We start from the raw sequence: 16,164 nt of genomic DNA on the forward strand, positions 1-16,164 counted from the left end.
TCTAAGCTAAACTATTTAATAAAAATATATTCGCCTATTAATTAAGGTTTATGTATCTTTATGTATCACAAAATGTATCTCAAGTAGCTGCATCTATTTAACAATCGATCTCTGCGCCGCCGTTTTGTAGAACTGCCTCCACACGCCATGCCATCGTCTCGTATAGCTGCTCAATCTTGTTGACCAGCTCCTGATCGCTGTGCCAGATGTCGTAGAGCACCGATCGAAATTCGTTGACATTTTGAGGTGCCTGATCCTGTATCTTGGGCTGTATTATGTTCATTAGTTGCTCCAACAGATTCAAGTCTTTGCAATCACCGCAGTCCGGGCCCAGCAATGTGTCCACATATATTTCCTTGGGCATTGTGCCCATCGTAGACTTGTGATCGTCCATGTTGAAGATATTGCGCCAGTCCTGCACGGTCCACTCCGCATGAGCGCGCGCCCATTCCAAGCGCCGTTGCCGAACAGTCGCACTCAGGGTCCTGTTCCTTGCCGGAGACTGGCGCGCCCTAATCTCACTGATGCGTCGTTGTAGAGTGCGCCGACTGACCTCAATGCCAAATTGAGTCATTAGCTCGCGCTGCACATCTATGGACGTGTAGTGTGGATGCTCACTCAGCATCTTCTCCACCAATTTGCGATTCTCGAACACCTTCGGCCGTCCCACCTCTCGTCTATTCTGTAACTCCGGCAACGGCCGCAGCTTTAGCTTTGGCATTTTGCTATTGCTAAGTCCCGTTTCCGTAATGCAGCTGACCACGCTCTCCACATCACACTCCAGCATTTGTGCGATTTCCTCGTAGCTATAGTTATCCTTCAATGACTTTACAATGTTCCTCGTCACAGTATCGAGCACCATCGCGACTTGTTGGCCGTGCCAAAATCAAAGATCAACTGCCTTAGCTTCAGACTCAGCGGCATCTTTATATATACATATATCTGTTTGTAGTTGCAGGTAAATTTAAGTTTAACTTGCATCTGCTTGGGTTTATGACGTGCAAGCTGTCGAGGATTAACTACATATTTTATGACCCACATTTGCAAGCAGGTAATAACGGTTTCTACTTGATCCAGCCAACGTATACGATTTTTCAGAGGTCCGAAACTTGGACAATATTTTTGTCCAGATTATTTTTGGACCCTTGTATTTTCTGCACAAATACAACGATTAGATGATTAAGTCTTCCATCAAGTCAATTATCTCCTTAGAGAAGATCAGCATAACATTAACGATCGAAGTGTAACAACATTCATGCCTGATTCATACAAAAAGACTCAGATTTGGAATTTCTTTTCCGTACTTGCCATTTAATGTGAAGACGATTTCATGTTGACGTATTCGTAGAATTACAAAAATAAATGTAAAAAACTTGTACATGTGAGTTAGTTATTTCTACAATAGGAAATGCATCACTGCCAAATGTCAAATATTTTTAAAAATATATATATATGTTTATATATGTATGTATGTAGGCCAGTTATGTCTTTTTATATGCACACATTCATTTGCGACGACTGCCATGCGAAGTACTACTATTCATATTGTGCCAAAGGCCTCAAGGCCTTTATAGAACGTATAACATAGAGGGAGGGCTGGCTTTTAGCTGGGCACTAGTGTGTGTTTAAATATAAATGGAGGAAAGGCAACCACATAAGCTCTTAGTGAGCCCATCTATATGCCAATGGGTTTGGGTGAGGATTGTTAGGGTTAGTAGCGGTAGCTCGATTGGAATTATACAATTTAATAAATAACGATAAAGTATGCCTAATTGGATTCCTACATTCATGTGGCTAGGTTTTGATTTGTTTTTGTTTTGTTTTTTGTTGTTTTGTTTTTTTTTTTTTTTTTTAGGTTTTTGATTGTTTTTGTCCCGGCGCAACCAAGTACCAAGCAGCTGTGTTTGATAATATTCTGTCGTTTGTTGTGGGCGCCACGTTAGTCATCAAGATCAATATCGGAATCATCGGAGTCATAGCCGCCGCGTATTGTCTTCTGTGCGCGATTTATGAACGGTTTGCGCTTAACATCTGGTGGTTGCATTAAGTCACCTTTGTACTCAATGGCGCCTGAGTGGGCGATGCGCCATTCAAGCATCTCTGTGGAAAAGTCATCGCAGTTACCCAAATCGGTGAAACCTACGATGAAGTCCTTGGTTTTACTATCCTTAACCAAAGCTATTGTTGGCAGCACTTTGATGCGTAGACGTTGTGTCAAGAATGGAGTCTTCTCGGCGTTCACCTTGCAGAATTTGGCCTCTATATGCTTGGCAGCGAGTATTTTCAGATGCATGTCGACAATGCGACTGCGTTCAGAGCTATCTCTATAAAAGTGACACACAATATTTGGCGACTTCTTGGAAACCTCGAAGAACTCCTTCTCATCGGCTAGCTCAGAATAGGTGCCATGACCCTAGAAGAAACATAAAATTAAAATTAAAAACAGAGATGGGATTCTTTCAAACTCACGTTTCTTAACCACTCCTGCTTTTTATTGTTTAGCTTTTTCATTTCCTGTATGCGCTTCTCTCGCAGGGCTTTCAAATCATCCGAGTCAAAGCTGTCCAGACGATCGATCTCCTGATCCAACTGCTGCTCAATCGCTTGTGCCGCAGCAAACAATTGATTTTCCACTATTTGCGCCATGTCTCCAATGTGTGTTCGACTGTGTAGGAGGTGCACTTGCTGCTGCTGCTGGTGGCGACTATATTGTATCTATTTTGACTGCTGATGCCTGATTGTGCTTGTTTGTGTGTGTGTCTGAGCAGTACGCACTGCGTGTTTACGTGTGCGAGTGTTTTACAAATGTTGTTTGGTGTATGCGTGTGCATGTGTGTTCATGTGTGTGTGTGCGTGTGTGTCCGGCATAAATGAAAGGCGTATCCAAATGCAGATGCGTCATGTTTTGTTGAAAATTCAATAAAGTAACCAACATTAATACAAAAGAACATTGTATGTGAGCTGAGGTTGCCATAAATCATACACGGAGCAAATACTTACATTAATTTCACACTGATTTCATTGATTTTTAGAGAAAATTCGAATAGCTTATTTATTAGCTGTGTGGGATGTCGATTGTACAAGTGAATCGATTACCTTCACAATCGGTGTGGCTGCATTCTGAAAACATAAAAATGTCGAATTAGTTGTATGACACACAAGAAGTATTTAGCAGTAAAAGACGGAATAAACATGTCATGCCAGCCCAATCTTCATGTTGTTTTACACCAAAAATTAAGCAGCTAAACAGCTATTAGAAATTAAAATAAATGATAATAATAAAAATTTAAGACACTAACCGCACCAAACAAAAAATTGATTTGATATGAGCTCACTAATATTTGCTGATTTAAGACGACTTGATGATTGTTTTTATATGCCGGTGACACAAATCTCCCTGTGAATTTAAACATGACCTATTTGAAAATAAAACTTGGTATTTTTATGTACGTTGTATGTGTGTATTTATAAATTACTGCCCATTTAGTATGGTAAGTACAAATACAGTATGAATATGTATAATTTTAATTTTTCAACCGTTACCCATTTGAATGATAAAAATTCGAAAATTAGCCTTTTAATCTTTCCATTAGTCCTACTTTGTCACGTAAGCTCAAATCGGGGTGCCGACTGGAATCTTAGAATAATTGTCTAACTTTAATAATTGTTGATCACTTGCACATAATATCTAATATTTATTCCATTCCCTTGGTCGATTGTAATGGTTATGCAGCTAGTCTAAAGACACTTTAAGCCCGATTGACTGACGCGGGACGCATTTTTGTAGTGCGCGCTTTATTTAAATTTGTATAAAAATGAATCACGTTGATAAAATGATAAAAAATTAATCCCATTAATGCAACTTTATCCAAGTACAAGTATTTATATATTTTTTCTTCCATATAATCAAATATAATATTATATAGATGTATCGGTTACAGTTAGCTATAAATTGTTTGATGTATTGTATTCGAATGGGGATGCGATTGGATTGTCTACTCACTCTCCTCATTATCTTCTACAGACCGCTCCAAGCGATTGGCTAATTTAAAATAAAAATTAATAAATTAATAATTAATACATATAACTAAATTTTAACTATTTTTCATACTAAATGAGTTTGTTATATCCTCACGAATGGCATCTGTTAAATTGGTAGCTGCTGCGGTAAGTTTATCGATCACAGCTGAAATACAATTCAACATATCGTTTCGTTGATGTTCAGTCAATTCTGAAAATAAATTTAGTTTCGAGTCCCAGAAATATAAAAGTTTTCCATTCTTGCCATTCGGTGACAAACAATTCTCCAGCTCTATGAACATCTGCAGGAAAAGAATGAATTTTAAAAAGTATATATTTAGTATATATTTAGTGATATGTGTATAATCCTCACATCGATCAATATTTCATGGAGTTGTTTGGTTTTCCAATAATTTGTTGGCCTCGCATCTATTTGCCAGAGTAGTAGGGTTTTGATGTAGTAGCTCTTCAGGGTGCTAAGATTTTGCTTTGAGTCGCGAAACTTCTTCATAAGCCTGATAACCTCCTTTAGTTTATAATTGCCTTTCAGCATGGCGCATTCGGCCTCATCGTAAGAAGCCCTAAAAAACACATTGTTGCCCTGGAATTGCTTTAAGGGCTTCGGAATCGCGCTCCAATGGGAGATATTTCGAAAATATTTCCAACGCTCTTGGGCCAAAACACTTTGTTCTGCTTTCAGCCTGATGGCTGGCACAAAGTCCACAGAGTACTTCATATTGCGCTCATTAATAAACAGCGTAAATGCCGGTCCACATCGCCTATAGACGAGTGGCGTCACTTTACCATCGACTTCGATTTGTTTATTCATCTTATTCAAAGCTCGCGTTACAGCGCCGTTTATCAAGTCCTGCAACTTGTTCTCGACCAGAAAATTTTGACGACTCACGATGTTCTTCAAATTCACGAAGGTGACTTCATTATGATGTTGCTTGTGCAGCACTTTCAGCACATTCGTCATGTCCAGGATTACATGGCCAGCTCTAGTTTTGTTCTCTCTCACAATAATCTTGTCATTCTCTGGAAATGTCAAGTGCAATACCAAATCAAACTCATCGGGCTTGGTCACTTTCAGCTTATCTGCGTAACTTCCTGTGTGTGGAATACATAGAGAAGACGTAAGGTTAAGGATAAGATGAGAAGGTCATCAAGAGATGATAAACGTTTCTATAGACCACACACCACCTAGCTTATGTCCGCATAACCATTTCCCCAGTGGCTCCTCCTGCCTTAGCATGGAATAAAGCTGATCACGTAGCCTGCCATAGTGATGGGTGTACGATCTTCGATTTGCGTCAATATTTATAAACTTTGCGTTCAATAGCTGTAGATGTTGCTCCAAATTGGCCATTTTTGACACGCCAATTGCCTATATCGATCCTCACTTGAACAAAGCCAAATGCAGACTAAGCGCGGCTGGTAAACAAAACAAGAGAAATATCAAATATGAGTGCTCTATTCAAAACTGCTCGCCCTGTTCAACATTATTTATACTTTATGGGGTCTGTTTCGTTCTCCTTCCTTCTCCATTTTACATACATTTTCATAAACCACTATACCCTGATTCGCATTTTGAATGGGTTCGGCGTATAAGAGCCAATGAAATTCGAATACAGTTATTGTTTACATATGACATAAAAGCTATGAAATGAGTATAGCTTGCTTGAGCTTCACAGAAAATATTAAATAACATAACAGAAATATAAATAACAATTTTACATGGTAAACATTGAGTTGAAAATCAGAGGCTACAACAGCTAATTGGGAATCCCCCCAATACTGTTGAGCTTCAATAAGCCTCTGTCAGTCAGTCAATCAGTTTTTTCATTTTCAATATATTATTGATCGAGTTCATTCACAAGAAAAGCAAAAGCCAATGCAAATACAAGAAATGCTTTTGAAATCTGATAATTGATAAGAGTATGAATAAAACAACTGATGCATATATACACACATGCATGTATATATATTCACATACATATATCTCTGATAAGCCCATTGATCTGTTGAGGCCCCCCAGAAAGTACTTGAAGATGTTCATAAATAAAAATGTTTCAAATTCTTTGCATACAGTTGACATTTTTATGAGCGCTCTTTACGATGCCAATTAGAGATGCTTATCCGGGCTTTGAGCGGATTTCGCTGGCATAGACTCCCCGTCGCAGTGGTCCCCAAAATAAACAAATTAATGTTATTATTATTTGCGTATACATGGGCTGCGTGTTGCCCTCAAAATGATAACGTACGTTGGGTGGCAGCTGAAGAGCTGTCGTAAAACTCTCCGTTCGATAATCGGGATCCAGATAATGGAGCGGCCTGGGAAATATAAGGCCTGCACACAGCCTGGGGTGCACATAGTGAAAGTGAAATTGACGAAATGATGAAGTACCTGCTAAGCGCCATACTCCTTCTGGCCACCGGTCTGCAGCAGATCGAGGCGCACGGCATGATGCTGAGCCCGCCGAGTCGGTCCTCGCGCTGGCGCTTCGACGGATCTGCGCCACAGAACTACAACGACAACGAGCTCTTTTGCGGTGGCTTATATGTGGGTCACGCAACCAGTCAAAAAAATGCTCCCTGCCCAAAACTCACATTCTCTACTTTTCATTTCATCCATGCAGACCCAGGAAAACAATGGCGGCAGATGCGGCCTGTGCGGCGACAACTTCTCGGCTGCGCAACCGCGCCCCAACGAGATCGGCGGCCAGATTGGCGGCAATGGTGTCATTACCAAGAGCTATCCAGCTGCCAATGCCATCACAGTTGGCGTCAAGATCACCACGAACCACCTGGGCCACTTTGAGTTCCACCTGTGCAACTTGGATGCCTTTGGGGGGGAGTCCGAGGAGTGCTTCAATCAGCATCGCCTGCGCTTTCCCGACGGCAGCGATCGACTTGAGATCGGCACCAAGGCTGGCGAGTTCGATGTGACCGTCATCCTGCCTGAGGGTCTCACCTGTCACCACTGCGTGCTCCGCTGGACTTACGTGGGTGGTAAGTGTACTGCTCTGCTGCAGGTATATCATAGACATACATATTTATCCATTTAACATCTGTGCAGCCAACAACTGGGGCAACTGTGGCGATGGCACTGGCGCCCTGGGATGTGGTCCCCAGGAGACCTTCAAGAACTGCGCCGATGTGAGCATCTACTGGGGCCGCAACATGCTAAAGGAAATGGCCCGTTCCGCTCCCGTTCCTGCCGTGCCAGAGGAGATCGACTCCGTAGAGGCTTGAGTAGGGCCAATGCCTGAACATTTTGTACTGAAAAGAAGCCAAATATTCAATTAAACCAAAGTTGTTTACTGTCAGCCTATATATATTTAAACAAACTAATTAAAATGATAATCGGCTTATCCAAGACATGAACCGGAACATCAATTGGTACATTGACCTAAATGTTGGTATTTTATTTATACCTTAGAGTTCAATTGATTACCCAAGACATCCACCGGAATACTATATTCGACCCATCTGTCGTTCTTTATACCTAAAATTTAACTTGCATTGAACTGCTTTTTTTGCGTAGTCAAGACACACACCCAAATTATTTTACAAGCAAACTTGCTTATCCAAGACATAAATCAATCATACATTCAAGGACAAGCTTAATAGAATATCCTGACTCTTTATTTATACCAAAGGTACCCAAGACATACACCAGAATATAAATAGAAATTGGAATAAACGAATTTATTGCTTCTATTTCCTCCAATTATTTCCACCAATTATTTCTTCTAAATATTTCTTTAAAGTATTTTCTCTAAGAATTTCCTCTAAGAATTTCCTCTGAGAATTTCCTCTTTGATGCTTAGCTGAACGGACATTGAATAGTTGCTTACACTTCACTTCACTTAACTTTACTGCACTGTACGAATGACTGAAGAAATGCTGCCGCTGCAGCCCTTTATATAGGGAGACTTTCACTCAAACACAAAGTCGACCTCAAATGTTAAGCCCGGTGCCAGGTCGGGTTCGTTGCAGCCGAGCCTTAAGTGACCAATGGGAACACTCTCTACTCTCTCCGGCTGCTAGCAGTTCGTTTTACTTAAATAAAAACACGAAACGAATACAGCTGCACACTTCTGTAGTCCTTCCGTGCCTCTTTCTTTTATTAGCCAGAGAGGGAGAGAGGGAGAGGGAGAGAGAGAGAGAGAGAGAGAGAGAGAGAGAGAGAGAGAGAGAGAGAGAGAGAGAGAGAGAGAGAGAGAGAGGGGGGGGAGAGAGAGAAACGGAGAGCCACTCTGTGAGATAGACAGGGACACAGACAGCGAGTCAGATATGCAGACAGACATACGAACAGATCATAGAGATCAGCTTTAAGTGACCAATGGGAACAGTCTCTGCTGCTGAAAGCAGTCGAGGTTTAAGTGACCAATGGGAACACTCTCTGCTGCTGTGAGCATTCTAGCATAGTTATACTTAAATATAAATACGAAATCAATACTGCCGCATACATATAGACAACTTGAATGATCATCTTTAGTTCCTCTGCTTCCCTATCTTTTGTTAGGCGGACAGAGAATAAGAGAGACTTTTGTAGAGTTCTTCAAATACTTATTATACGTGGTGAGCAAAGAGACGCAGAGTTTTTCCCCTAAGTGTGTGCACACATACACTCATGTTTCATGTTTGTATGCGTGCATTCTAGCATAATCCACGAATCACAATTGTTATTCAATATTATTTGTGTTGACTTTGCATTTGTATTTGCCACTGCATTAGTTTCTGGTTCCCTTGCTAGGCACCCCGACTAGAATTTTCTTACTTTTTATACCCTGAACCCATTGAAAATGGGAAATCAGGGTATAATGGTTTTGTTGAAATGTATGTAACAGGCAGAAGGAGGCGTGGCAGACCCCATAAAGTGTATATATTCTTGATCAGGGCGACGAGTTGAGTTGATTTGGCCCTGTCCGTCTGTCTGTCCGTCCGTTTGTTCGTCTGTCCGTATATATGAACGCGTCGATTTCAGAAGATATAAGAGCTAGAGACTTCAAATTTTTTTTTTAAATGTCCATAATTAAAAATCGATAACTCATCCCGTTTTTTTTATCGATAAAAACCCTTATCGAAAACCAGTTATAAAATTATATCTCCTACACCTTTATTGTTAGAGTCTCCAAATTTTTTATGTATGCTTATATGCAATTTCGGATTTTGCTAAAATTTACCCCCCCACCCCTATATCCCCTCACCGTCATGTTTGTAATAAGCGTATTTCAAATACTAGAGACTTGTGCTTTGGCAAATACATGAATATCTATGTTGTAATCATAATCTGAACGTTTCATGAAGATCGTATGTCCACAAAAAAAGTTATTAAACAATTAAGTTCTCATAGTAAGCGCACACTGCAGCCCATGCGTGGGTGCTTGTGTGTGTATGTGTTTGTGTATGTGTGTGTGTATGTGTATGTGTATGCGTCTGTGTGTGCGTACGTGCGTGTGTGTGTGTGTGTGCGTGTTTCTTGTGTAAGCTGAAAGACGCGAAAAATGATTGAAATAGCTGGTGCTCCAAGGGTTCAGGGGATCTCGTAGTCGAGCAGTCTCGACTATAGCTTTCTTACTTGTTTTTTATTAATCTGTGGTATAGATATCATGTATGTAAAGGGGAAGATAATCAAGCGACTCAGTTCGCAAATGGGGCAAAGCCATAATGATTTGTTATTCATATGTATGTATATAATGAAATCACAGTTATAACTCGCTTATCGACATTGGTGGCAATTAACTGTGAATATTGCTTGAAAAGATCAATAAATTCAGAAATAATATTAGTTAAAATATGAATTATATCAATAACAGTTTCTTCTCTCGAATATCCACTGTACCTAATATAACCCAAGATTCTCCTATATTAAAGCAATTCGGATATGTCAAATCATGTCGCAAATATTTGTTTTGTTTATATGTGTCATCGTTGTTTTGGAATGGTTCCTGTTCCCAGATATTACGATTCTGCAAAAATTGGGCGATTGTAAAAGCCGATAGAAGACACCGATAAGTGGCCAATAACGGTTATACGATCGCTTTGACGGTTGATAACAGGTGTACCAATTAGAATCAGAAGTCTTCACAGACGATAAGGCCTAGAAATGTGCAGATATATAAGACTCGGTGACTGGGACTTGGAGACCAGTGAAAAGAAAAGTTGAAAGTGAAAAGAAATGATAAGCCCCAAAATTATTTCCACTATTGCGTTGATGGCGTTGCTCAGTTGCCTGGTGAGGCAGGCCGAGGGACATGGCATGATGCTGAGTCCAGTGGGTCGATCCTCTCGCTGGCGCTACGACTCCTCAGCGCCCCAGAATTATGACGACAGCGCCTTGTACTGTGGCGGCTTTTGGGTAAGTGGACCTCAGCTCTGCTCCAGCGCCAGCTATAGATTCCCTTTTGCAGAAACAAACCGAAAACAATGGCAACTGCGGCCTGTGCGGCGACGACTACAGCTTGCCCACGCCACGCCCCAACGAGCTGGGCGGCAAGTTCGGTGCTGGGGTCATAGTCAAGAGCTACATCGGCGGCGGTGTCATTGAGATAAACGTGCTGATCACGGCCAACCATCTGGGCCACTTCAGCTTCCACCTGTGCAGCCTGGACGAGTTCGGCACCGAGTCGGAGCGCTGCTTCGACAAGTATCCCCTGCAGTTCCCCGATGGCAGCACCAAGTACTACATTGGCTCACAGACCGGCAGCTACGATCTGAGCGTACGGCTGCCCAGCGGCCTCAGCTGCAAGCATTGCGTGTTGCGCTGGACCTATACGGCGGGTAAGAGTTGCTATTTACATGCAGAGATATAGACTGAGCTCTAGCTGCTACCTTTCTCTTCAATTCTTCTTTTATATATTTTTAATATTGGTTCGTCTTTCATTAATCTTCAACTTAGGCAACAACTGGGGCATTTGCGAGGACGGCAGCGGCGCCATGGGCTGTGGTGCCCAGGAGAACTTCAAGAACTGCGCTGATATCACCATCTTGAGCTCAGCTCGAGGCATTATTGAGGACTTGGCGCTGCCAGTGATAGTGCCTGAGGCAGAACCAGAGCCAGTGCCAGTGCCAGAGTCTGTGGCATAGCCAGCACTGCTGCAGCCAAATAAAATCTGTAAAATCTCAAAAAGTTGTTAAGTTTCTTATATGTATATGTAGAGAGAGATAGATAGACCTTTCTTATGAATGCATTTATCATTTTATTCAATAAATCTTTTTTTATAATATATGTATGTGTATATATATACTATGTATAAACTTTGTTGCTTGTGAATTTGTTTCTGTTACTGAGTTCGTCTGTGTGGGTGTGTGTGTAGGTGTTTATGTGTGTGAGTGTGATTGGCTTGTGCGAGCCGTTTTTGTTAATTTATAAATTTTGTTACTCATTTTGGCGGCTAACCCGTGCATCTAATGACTGCAGCCTGTTCCTGTTCCTGTTCAAATGCAAATATCCTGCATCATTTTGTTGTACATGAGAATTGTGAATGGGAGGAGCTTGGAAAATGTGCAAAGGTCGCAGAGGGCACTTGGCTCTCACTCTCTGCCTTTGCACTAAATATTCAATATGAAATATCCGTATGTATGCTAATGCATAGTAGATGTACATGTATGTATATATATGCCATTGTATATATGTATATGTATATATGCATATGTATATGTATATGTATATGTGTGTGTATGCAATATTTGTAACTTGTTTGCTCGCTTACAACTAGGTTCACAATAACTGCTTAGTAATTAGGTTCACAAATAAGTTCTGTAAATGTTAATGTTAATGTTAATTCTTTCTTACAAAGCGTTCAGGTCGTTGGCAAATCAAAGAATCAATTATCCATAATATCCATTAATTCAATTAAGTAATTTTGCTACTGTCGCATCCTCGACTCGAGTGCCTCTGCTTAAGAATTGTGCAATCATTCACTTAATATAAGCACACGTCTGCGGCTAAATATATTTGTTTAACAATTAACCAAACAAATCGCAAACAACATTTTGCAAAGTTGACTTTCTCTCTTGGGTCTATTCACTATTTTTGTTTTTTATTTTTTTTTTTTTATTTATTTTTTTTTTTTATATTGTATTTTATCGTTTAAGGATTGCCACTAGTAATTTCATCAAAGTGTTAGCTCTATTTGGATTAATGTTCGTTAAAAACTCTTGTAACCCCAAAAAAACTACTTAAGTACATATACATTTCCAGATTGTTAAAAACTATCAAAACAGCTCGGCTCGTATTTTATTCTCTCCTCAACCCATCTTCTTTGAAACGGTGCGAATTGTTCACAACTGAATTATTTTTACTTATTTCTCTTTTTTCCTTTCTTTCATAATATTTGTTGTTGTTTTGGTTACGAGTGTTCTTAAAAGCCTTTTTAAAATACAGTTTTTGTTTTTGAAAAAATATAGTACATATACATACGTATGATTTATACACTTCCAAATCTGGTTTCTACAATAATTTTTGTTGTTGTAAAAGCACGTTGTAAATTTTGAACAAGCTTATGTAAAGTTTACTCACATTTTCTTCTTCTTATTCATTTTTATGTTTTTTTTTTTTTTGTGATTTTCCTTTTTTATAAATAGTTAAATATTTTATATTGTTTTAAAAAATTTAACATTATACAACACTATTTGTTTTTTTTTATACCTGAATTTTAGAATTTTGTATCCGAAACGCCATTTTTGCTTTAAGTGTGTGTGTGTGTGTTTGTGGGTCATATTCAAGTTTTGTTACTTTGTGTATTTTCTGGTAAACTTCTTCTTAAAAAATTTTGTCAGGTCGAAATTGTTTGTTGCCAAAAGTTTCTTTTTCTTCCTTGTATACTTTATGCCTTGTATTGTATAAGTTTGCTTCTTCTTATTCTTGTTGTTGTTGTAAACTAGAGCGTGTCAAAAGTTGATTGGTTGTGATTTATTTATTTTACTTTCGTTTGTTTCTTTTACATTTTGCGAATTGCCAAAATATTTGCGGCTTGCGCTTATCATAATTGACGAATTTCAATGCCGACAGAGTTCTGGAAGGATGTTGATTGGATTATCCGTAGGCTGCTTAGTTCATTTTTTTTTTTGTGGATTGGGTCTATTAAACTAGCTGGTTTGTATTTTACGTATTAAGTTTTAAGTTGTATTTTGTATACATATATATACATATGTATATATATTTGATAATATTTAATCATTGGCACAAATTCGCTATCTGAGTTGCTGTTTCTTTAGCAGTTGCTTGTTCATTAGCCTGGGATTATGTATATTGCAAAGTTTTAACAAAATTATTTAAATTATCTTGCATATATTTCATGTTTTTTATATTTATTTGCTGTTGTTGTTGTTGCAGCTGCTGTTTCACTGTAATAATTCACACGTCTCGTTTGATAAAAACTTTGTTTTATTTGTTTGTTTTGTTTTGCTTTTTTTTTTATATAAACATTAACACACTAAAATTTAATTATTTTTATCATATAAAATTTTGTTTTCAACTATATTCATAAAAAAAAACATAAAAGCTAAACGAAACTAGTTTGTAAATTATAAGTAAGTGCGGCTTTAAAAAGTTGTAAATCAATTCAAATTGGATTTTAACCTTTCTTCTCTTTATATATATATATATATATATATTTTTTTTTTTTTTTTTTAATAACTAACTATTACACAAATAAGAAAGTGTGTGTGTGTGTGTGAGTGTTGTGAGTTGACTGTCAAATTGAAAGAACTGATGCAATAAATAAAGCAGAAGACTTTCATTGTAAATATAATTATGCTCTACATAAGATTGCAACCAAAAGGCGCAAATTATCCCGTGACAGTTGCAACAGACACAGCACGATAAGTTGAATGCACACACACCAGATAATACAAAGTTGCTGGCATTTTGCGTCTCATAAGGTTGGGCCATTTGAATTGTGATTTGTTTAAAGCTTGTCTACGAACTAATTTTACAAACTAAACAGATGTTGGTATTGGTATTTGTTTTTGCTTTTTGCTTTAGTTTTCGTCTCTGTTGAAAGCCAGATGAATATTTAAAATTAATTGCAGTCACACACTCTATTTATGAAATAATATTAAATAAGTGACGCTACAAGGACAACTAAATTTAAACATATTATTAATAGTAATGGTAATCATAAAAACAATTAAAACATTCATAATTCAAGTGTATATAGATATATATATATATTGCAGCAACAGTGGAAGACAGTTTTCTCTGGCTTTTGCTTTTTCCATTTTTGTTTCTTTCTTCATTCAAGTTGATCAATTTGTTGATTTCTGTTTCATTATTGCTTTTTGCTTTTGCTGTTATTCTTATTGTTGTTGTTGTGGTTGTTCTTCAATATTTATGTGCTGTATACAATTTAAACATATAAATTTCATGTAAATCATAAAGAAACAACGATCTAAACTAAGCTAATTAATTATATAAATTAGATTTGTTTATTCAAATTAAATAGACAACAGTGTAAAAAATAGGGCCAGATTAATAGTAGAATAATGTACATACAATTTAAAAAATGAAATGTTTCCATGAAAAAAAAAGCTGACAATTTAAAAGCATTTTTACGTGCGGTTTTTGTTTCTCTCGAAAACCTTTAAGACTAATTAAATATATATATATATACATATACATAATATATATATATATATATATATATATATATATATATATATATATATTTATTTATATATATATATATATTTTGTATAAATATATATAAGTATGGTACAATACAACTACAATTTCGCCACACCGCTTACAAATTGTGTTTTGTTATCGATTTGTGTGTTTTAAGTTCATTTTTATACAATTCTTTTTTTTTTTTTTTTTTTTTTTTTTTTTTTTTTGTTTTTGTTGACTTGTGCTAAATACACTTCAAAATTAATGTGCAATTCGTATTGGGTTTGTTTTTTGTTCTTAATAATATTATTTCTTTTTGCTTATATTCATTGTGTTTGCTTGTTTATTGTTGTTGTTGTTGTTGTAGTTGTTTGTTGCTTGTTCGCCTGTAAATTAATAACTAAGCCATTATACAATAATGTTTCCATACGGTATATACTTCATATATTCTTCAAAAAGTTCTATCTTCCAACTGGTAACTTCTTCAATTCTGGATTTATTAAGCTGCTTAATAAATTCATTCCTACTCTCTTTCCTTCTCTACTGTCTCTCTGTCTCTGTTACGCTTGTAGTAAAAATGCCTATTGCAATTAAAAATTTTAATATATATTATTTTGTTTTTTGTTTTTTTCATCTCTTCGATTTTGCTTTGTTTCAATATAAACTATTTCTGTTGTTTTTGTTTTGTTTTACTTTCACATGTATCTCATACATGTACAGTATCTATGTGTGTGGGTGTGTGTGTTTGGATTATTTGTGTGTGTGTGTGCGCTGCTGCAATTATAAATTTTGTTATCCCTATTTCGTTTACTAATTTCAAGTAATTTGTCACTCGCAGCTCGATCCACTCAGATCCTGTTATCCTGCTAAGCACCGACCTTTGAGCTCCTTTAAACGTTTCCTGTGTTGTAGACAAGTTTATTGCTGTGGTTGCTGTTTCTATTGTTGTTGTAGTTGCTGCTCCGAGCGTCGTTGTTGCTGTTGATGTTGCCTTTGTTGTTTCTATTAGTGTGGCTGGTGCATACCTGTCGCATAATAATACGAAAAAACATCTATACAATGTTTTCAGAATAGAAAAGGGGAATTCAAATTAACAGTTTACAAAGAAAACCAAATGGAGAGGGAAACGTAAAAGGAGGGAGAAAACTTGGCTAAGTTGGGAATATTTTAACGTTTTTTTTTATACCCTGAACCCATTTTCAATGGGAAATCAGGGTATAATGGTTTTGTTGAAATGTATGTAACAGGCAGAACGAGGCGTGGCAGACCCCATAAAGTATATATATTCTTGATCAGGGCGACGAGCTGAGTCGATTTGGCCCTGTCCGTCTGTCTGTCCGTCCGTCTGTCCGTCCGTCCGTCCGTCCGTCTGTCCGTATGTATGAACGCGGCGATTTCAGAAGATATAAGAGCTAGAGACTTCAAGTTTTTTTTTTAAATGTCCGTATTTACAGCGCGGATATCGAGTTTATCACTAAAAATCGATCAATCATCCCGATCTTTTTTTATCGATAAAAACCTTA

At 37.7% G+C, this 16,164-nt stretch overlaps 6 protein-coding genes across 13 annotated transcripts in view; 2 read left to right on the forward strand and 4 right to left on the reverse strand.

The window, feature by feature from the left end:
• Positions 1–41: 41 nt before the first annotated feature.
• On the reverse strand, positions 42–1,189 carry LOC26528466. The gene has a single exon (XM_015167236.3). It carries the CDS (start codon positions 860–862, stop codon positions 98–100), a length of 765 nt encoding a protein of 254 aa, XP_015022722.1. The 5' UTR covers positions 863–1,189; the 3' UTR covers positions 42–97.
• Positions 1,190–1,290: 101 nt separating this feature from the next.
• Positions 1,291–3,120, reverse strand: LOC6574033 (thioredoxin domain-containing protein 9). The gene is made up of 3 exons (XM_032733741.2): positions 3,001–3,120; positions 2,470–2,774; positions 1,291–2,413 (listed from the first exon to the last, which is right to left on the reverse strand). The coding sequence occupies exons 2-3, from the start codon at positions 2,644–2,646 to the stop codon at positions 1,940–1,942; spliced, it is 651 nt and encodes a 216-aa protein (XP_032589632.1). The 5' UTR covers positions 2,647–2,774; positions 3,001–3,120; the 3' UTR covers positions 1,291–1,939.
• Positions 3,121–3,848: 728 nt separating this feature from the next.
• LOC6574034 lies at positions 3,849–5,825 on the reverse strand. The gene is made up of 5 exons (XM_002000056.4): positions 5,533–5,825; positions 5,221–5,454; positions 4,394–5,130; positions 4,112–4,322; positions 3,849–4,042 (listed from the first exon to the last, which is right to left on the reverse strand). Exons 2-5 carry the CDS (start codon positions 5,387–5,389, stop codon positions 3,996–3,998), a joined length of 1,164 nt encoding a protein of 387 aa, XP_002000092.1. The 5' UTR covers positions 5,390–5,454; positions 5,533–5,825; the 3' UTR covers positions 3,849–3,995.
• LOC122757041 lies at positions 4,123–7,401 on the forward strand. 2 transcript variants are annotated; one of them, XM_044008249.1, is made up of 3 exons: positions 4,123–4,167; positions 6,660–7,032; positions 7,100–7,401. In XM_044008249.1, the coding sequence occupies exons 1-3, from the start codon at positions 4,138–4,140 to the stop codon at positions 7,273–7,275; spliced, it is 579 nt and encodes a 192-aa protein (XP_043864184.1). In that variant the 5' UTR covers positions 4,123–4,137; the 3' UTR covers positions 7,276–7,401. The 2 variants fall into 2 exon arrangements, with proteins under 2 accessions (XP_043864184.1, XP_043864183.1); XM_044008248.1 differs by lacking the exon at positions 4,123–4,167 and adding an exon at positions 6,394–6,583.
• A 2,842-nt stretch (positions 7,402–10,243) lies between these two features.
• LOC6574035 lies at positions 10,244–11,115 on the forward strand. The gene is made up of 3 exons (XM_002000057.3): positions 10,244–10,387; positions 10,440–10,809; positions 10,928–11,115. Exons 1-3 carry the CDS (start codon positions 10,244–10,246, stop codon positions 11,113–11,115), a joined length of 702 nt encoding a protein of 233 aa, XP_002000093.2.
• Positions 11,116–14,437: 3,322 nt separating this feature from the next.
• The window catches only part of LOC6574036 (putative transcription factor capicua), a 56,110-nt gene continuing 54,383 nt past the window's right edge, over positions 14,438–16,164 (reverse strand). For 6 of the 7 annotated variants that reach the window (XM_044008356.1, XM_044008355.1, XM_032728013.2 and 3 more), the window contains one exon: positions 14,438–15,693. In XM_044008356.1, coding sequence (XP_043864291.1) covers positions 15,647–15,693 — 47 coding nt within the window. In that variant the 3' untranslated portion in view covers positions 14,438–15,646. The remainder of the gene's footprint in view (positions 15,694–16,164) is intronic. The other variant, XM_044008357.1, reaches the window with a different exon arrangement.

Source organism: Drosophila mojavensis, unplaced genomic scaffold (assembly GCF_018153725.1).
Source record: "Drosophila mojavensis isolate 15081-1352.22 unplaced genomic scaffold, ASM1815372v1 contig_277, whole genome shotgun sequence".
In the NCBI taxonomy this organism is placed as follows: domain Eukaryota; kingdom Metazoa; phylum Arthropoda; class Insecta; order Diptera; family Drosophilidae; genus Drosophila; species Drosophila mojavensis.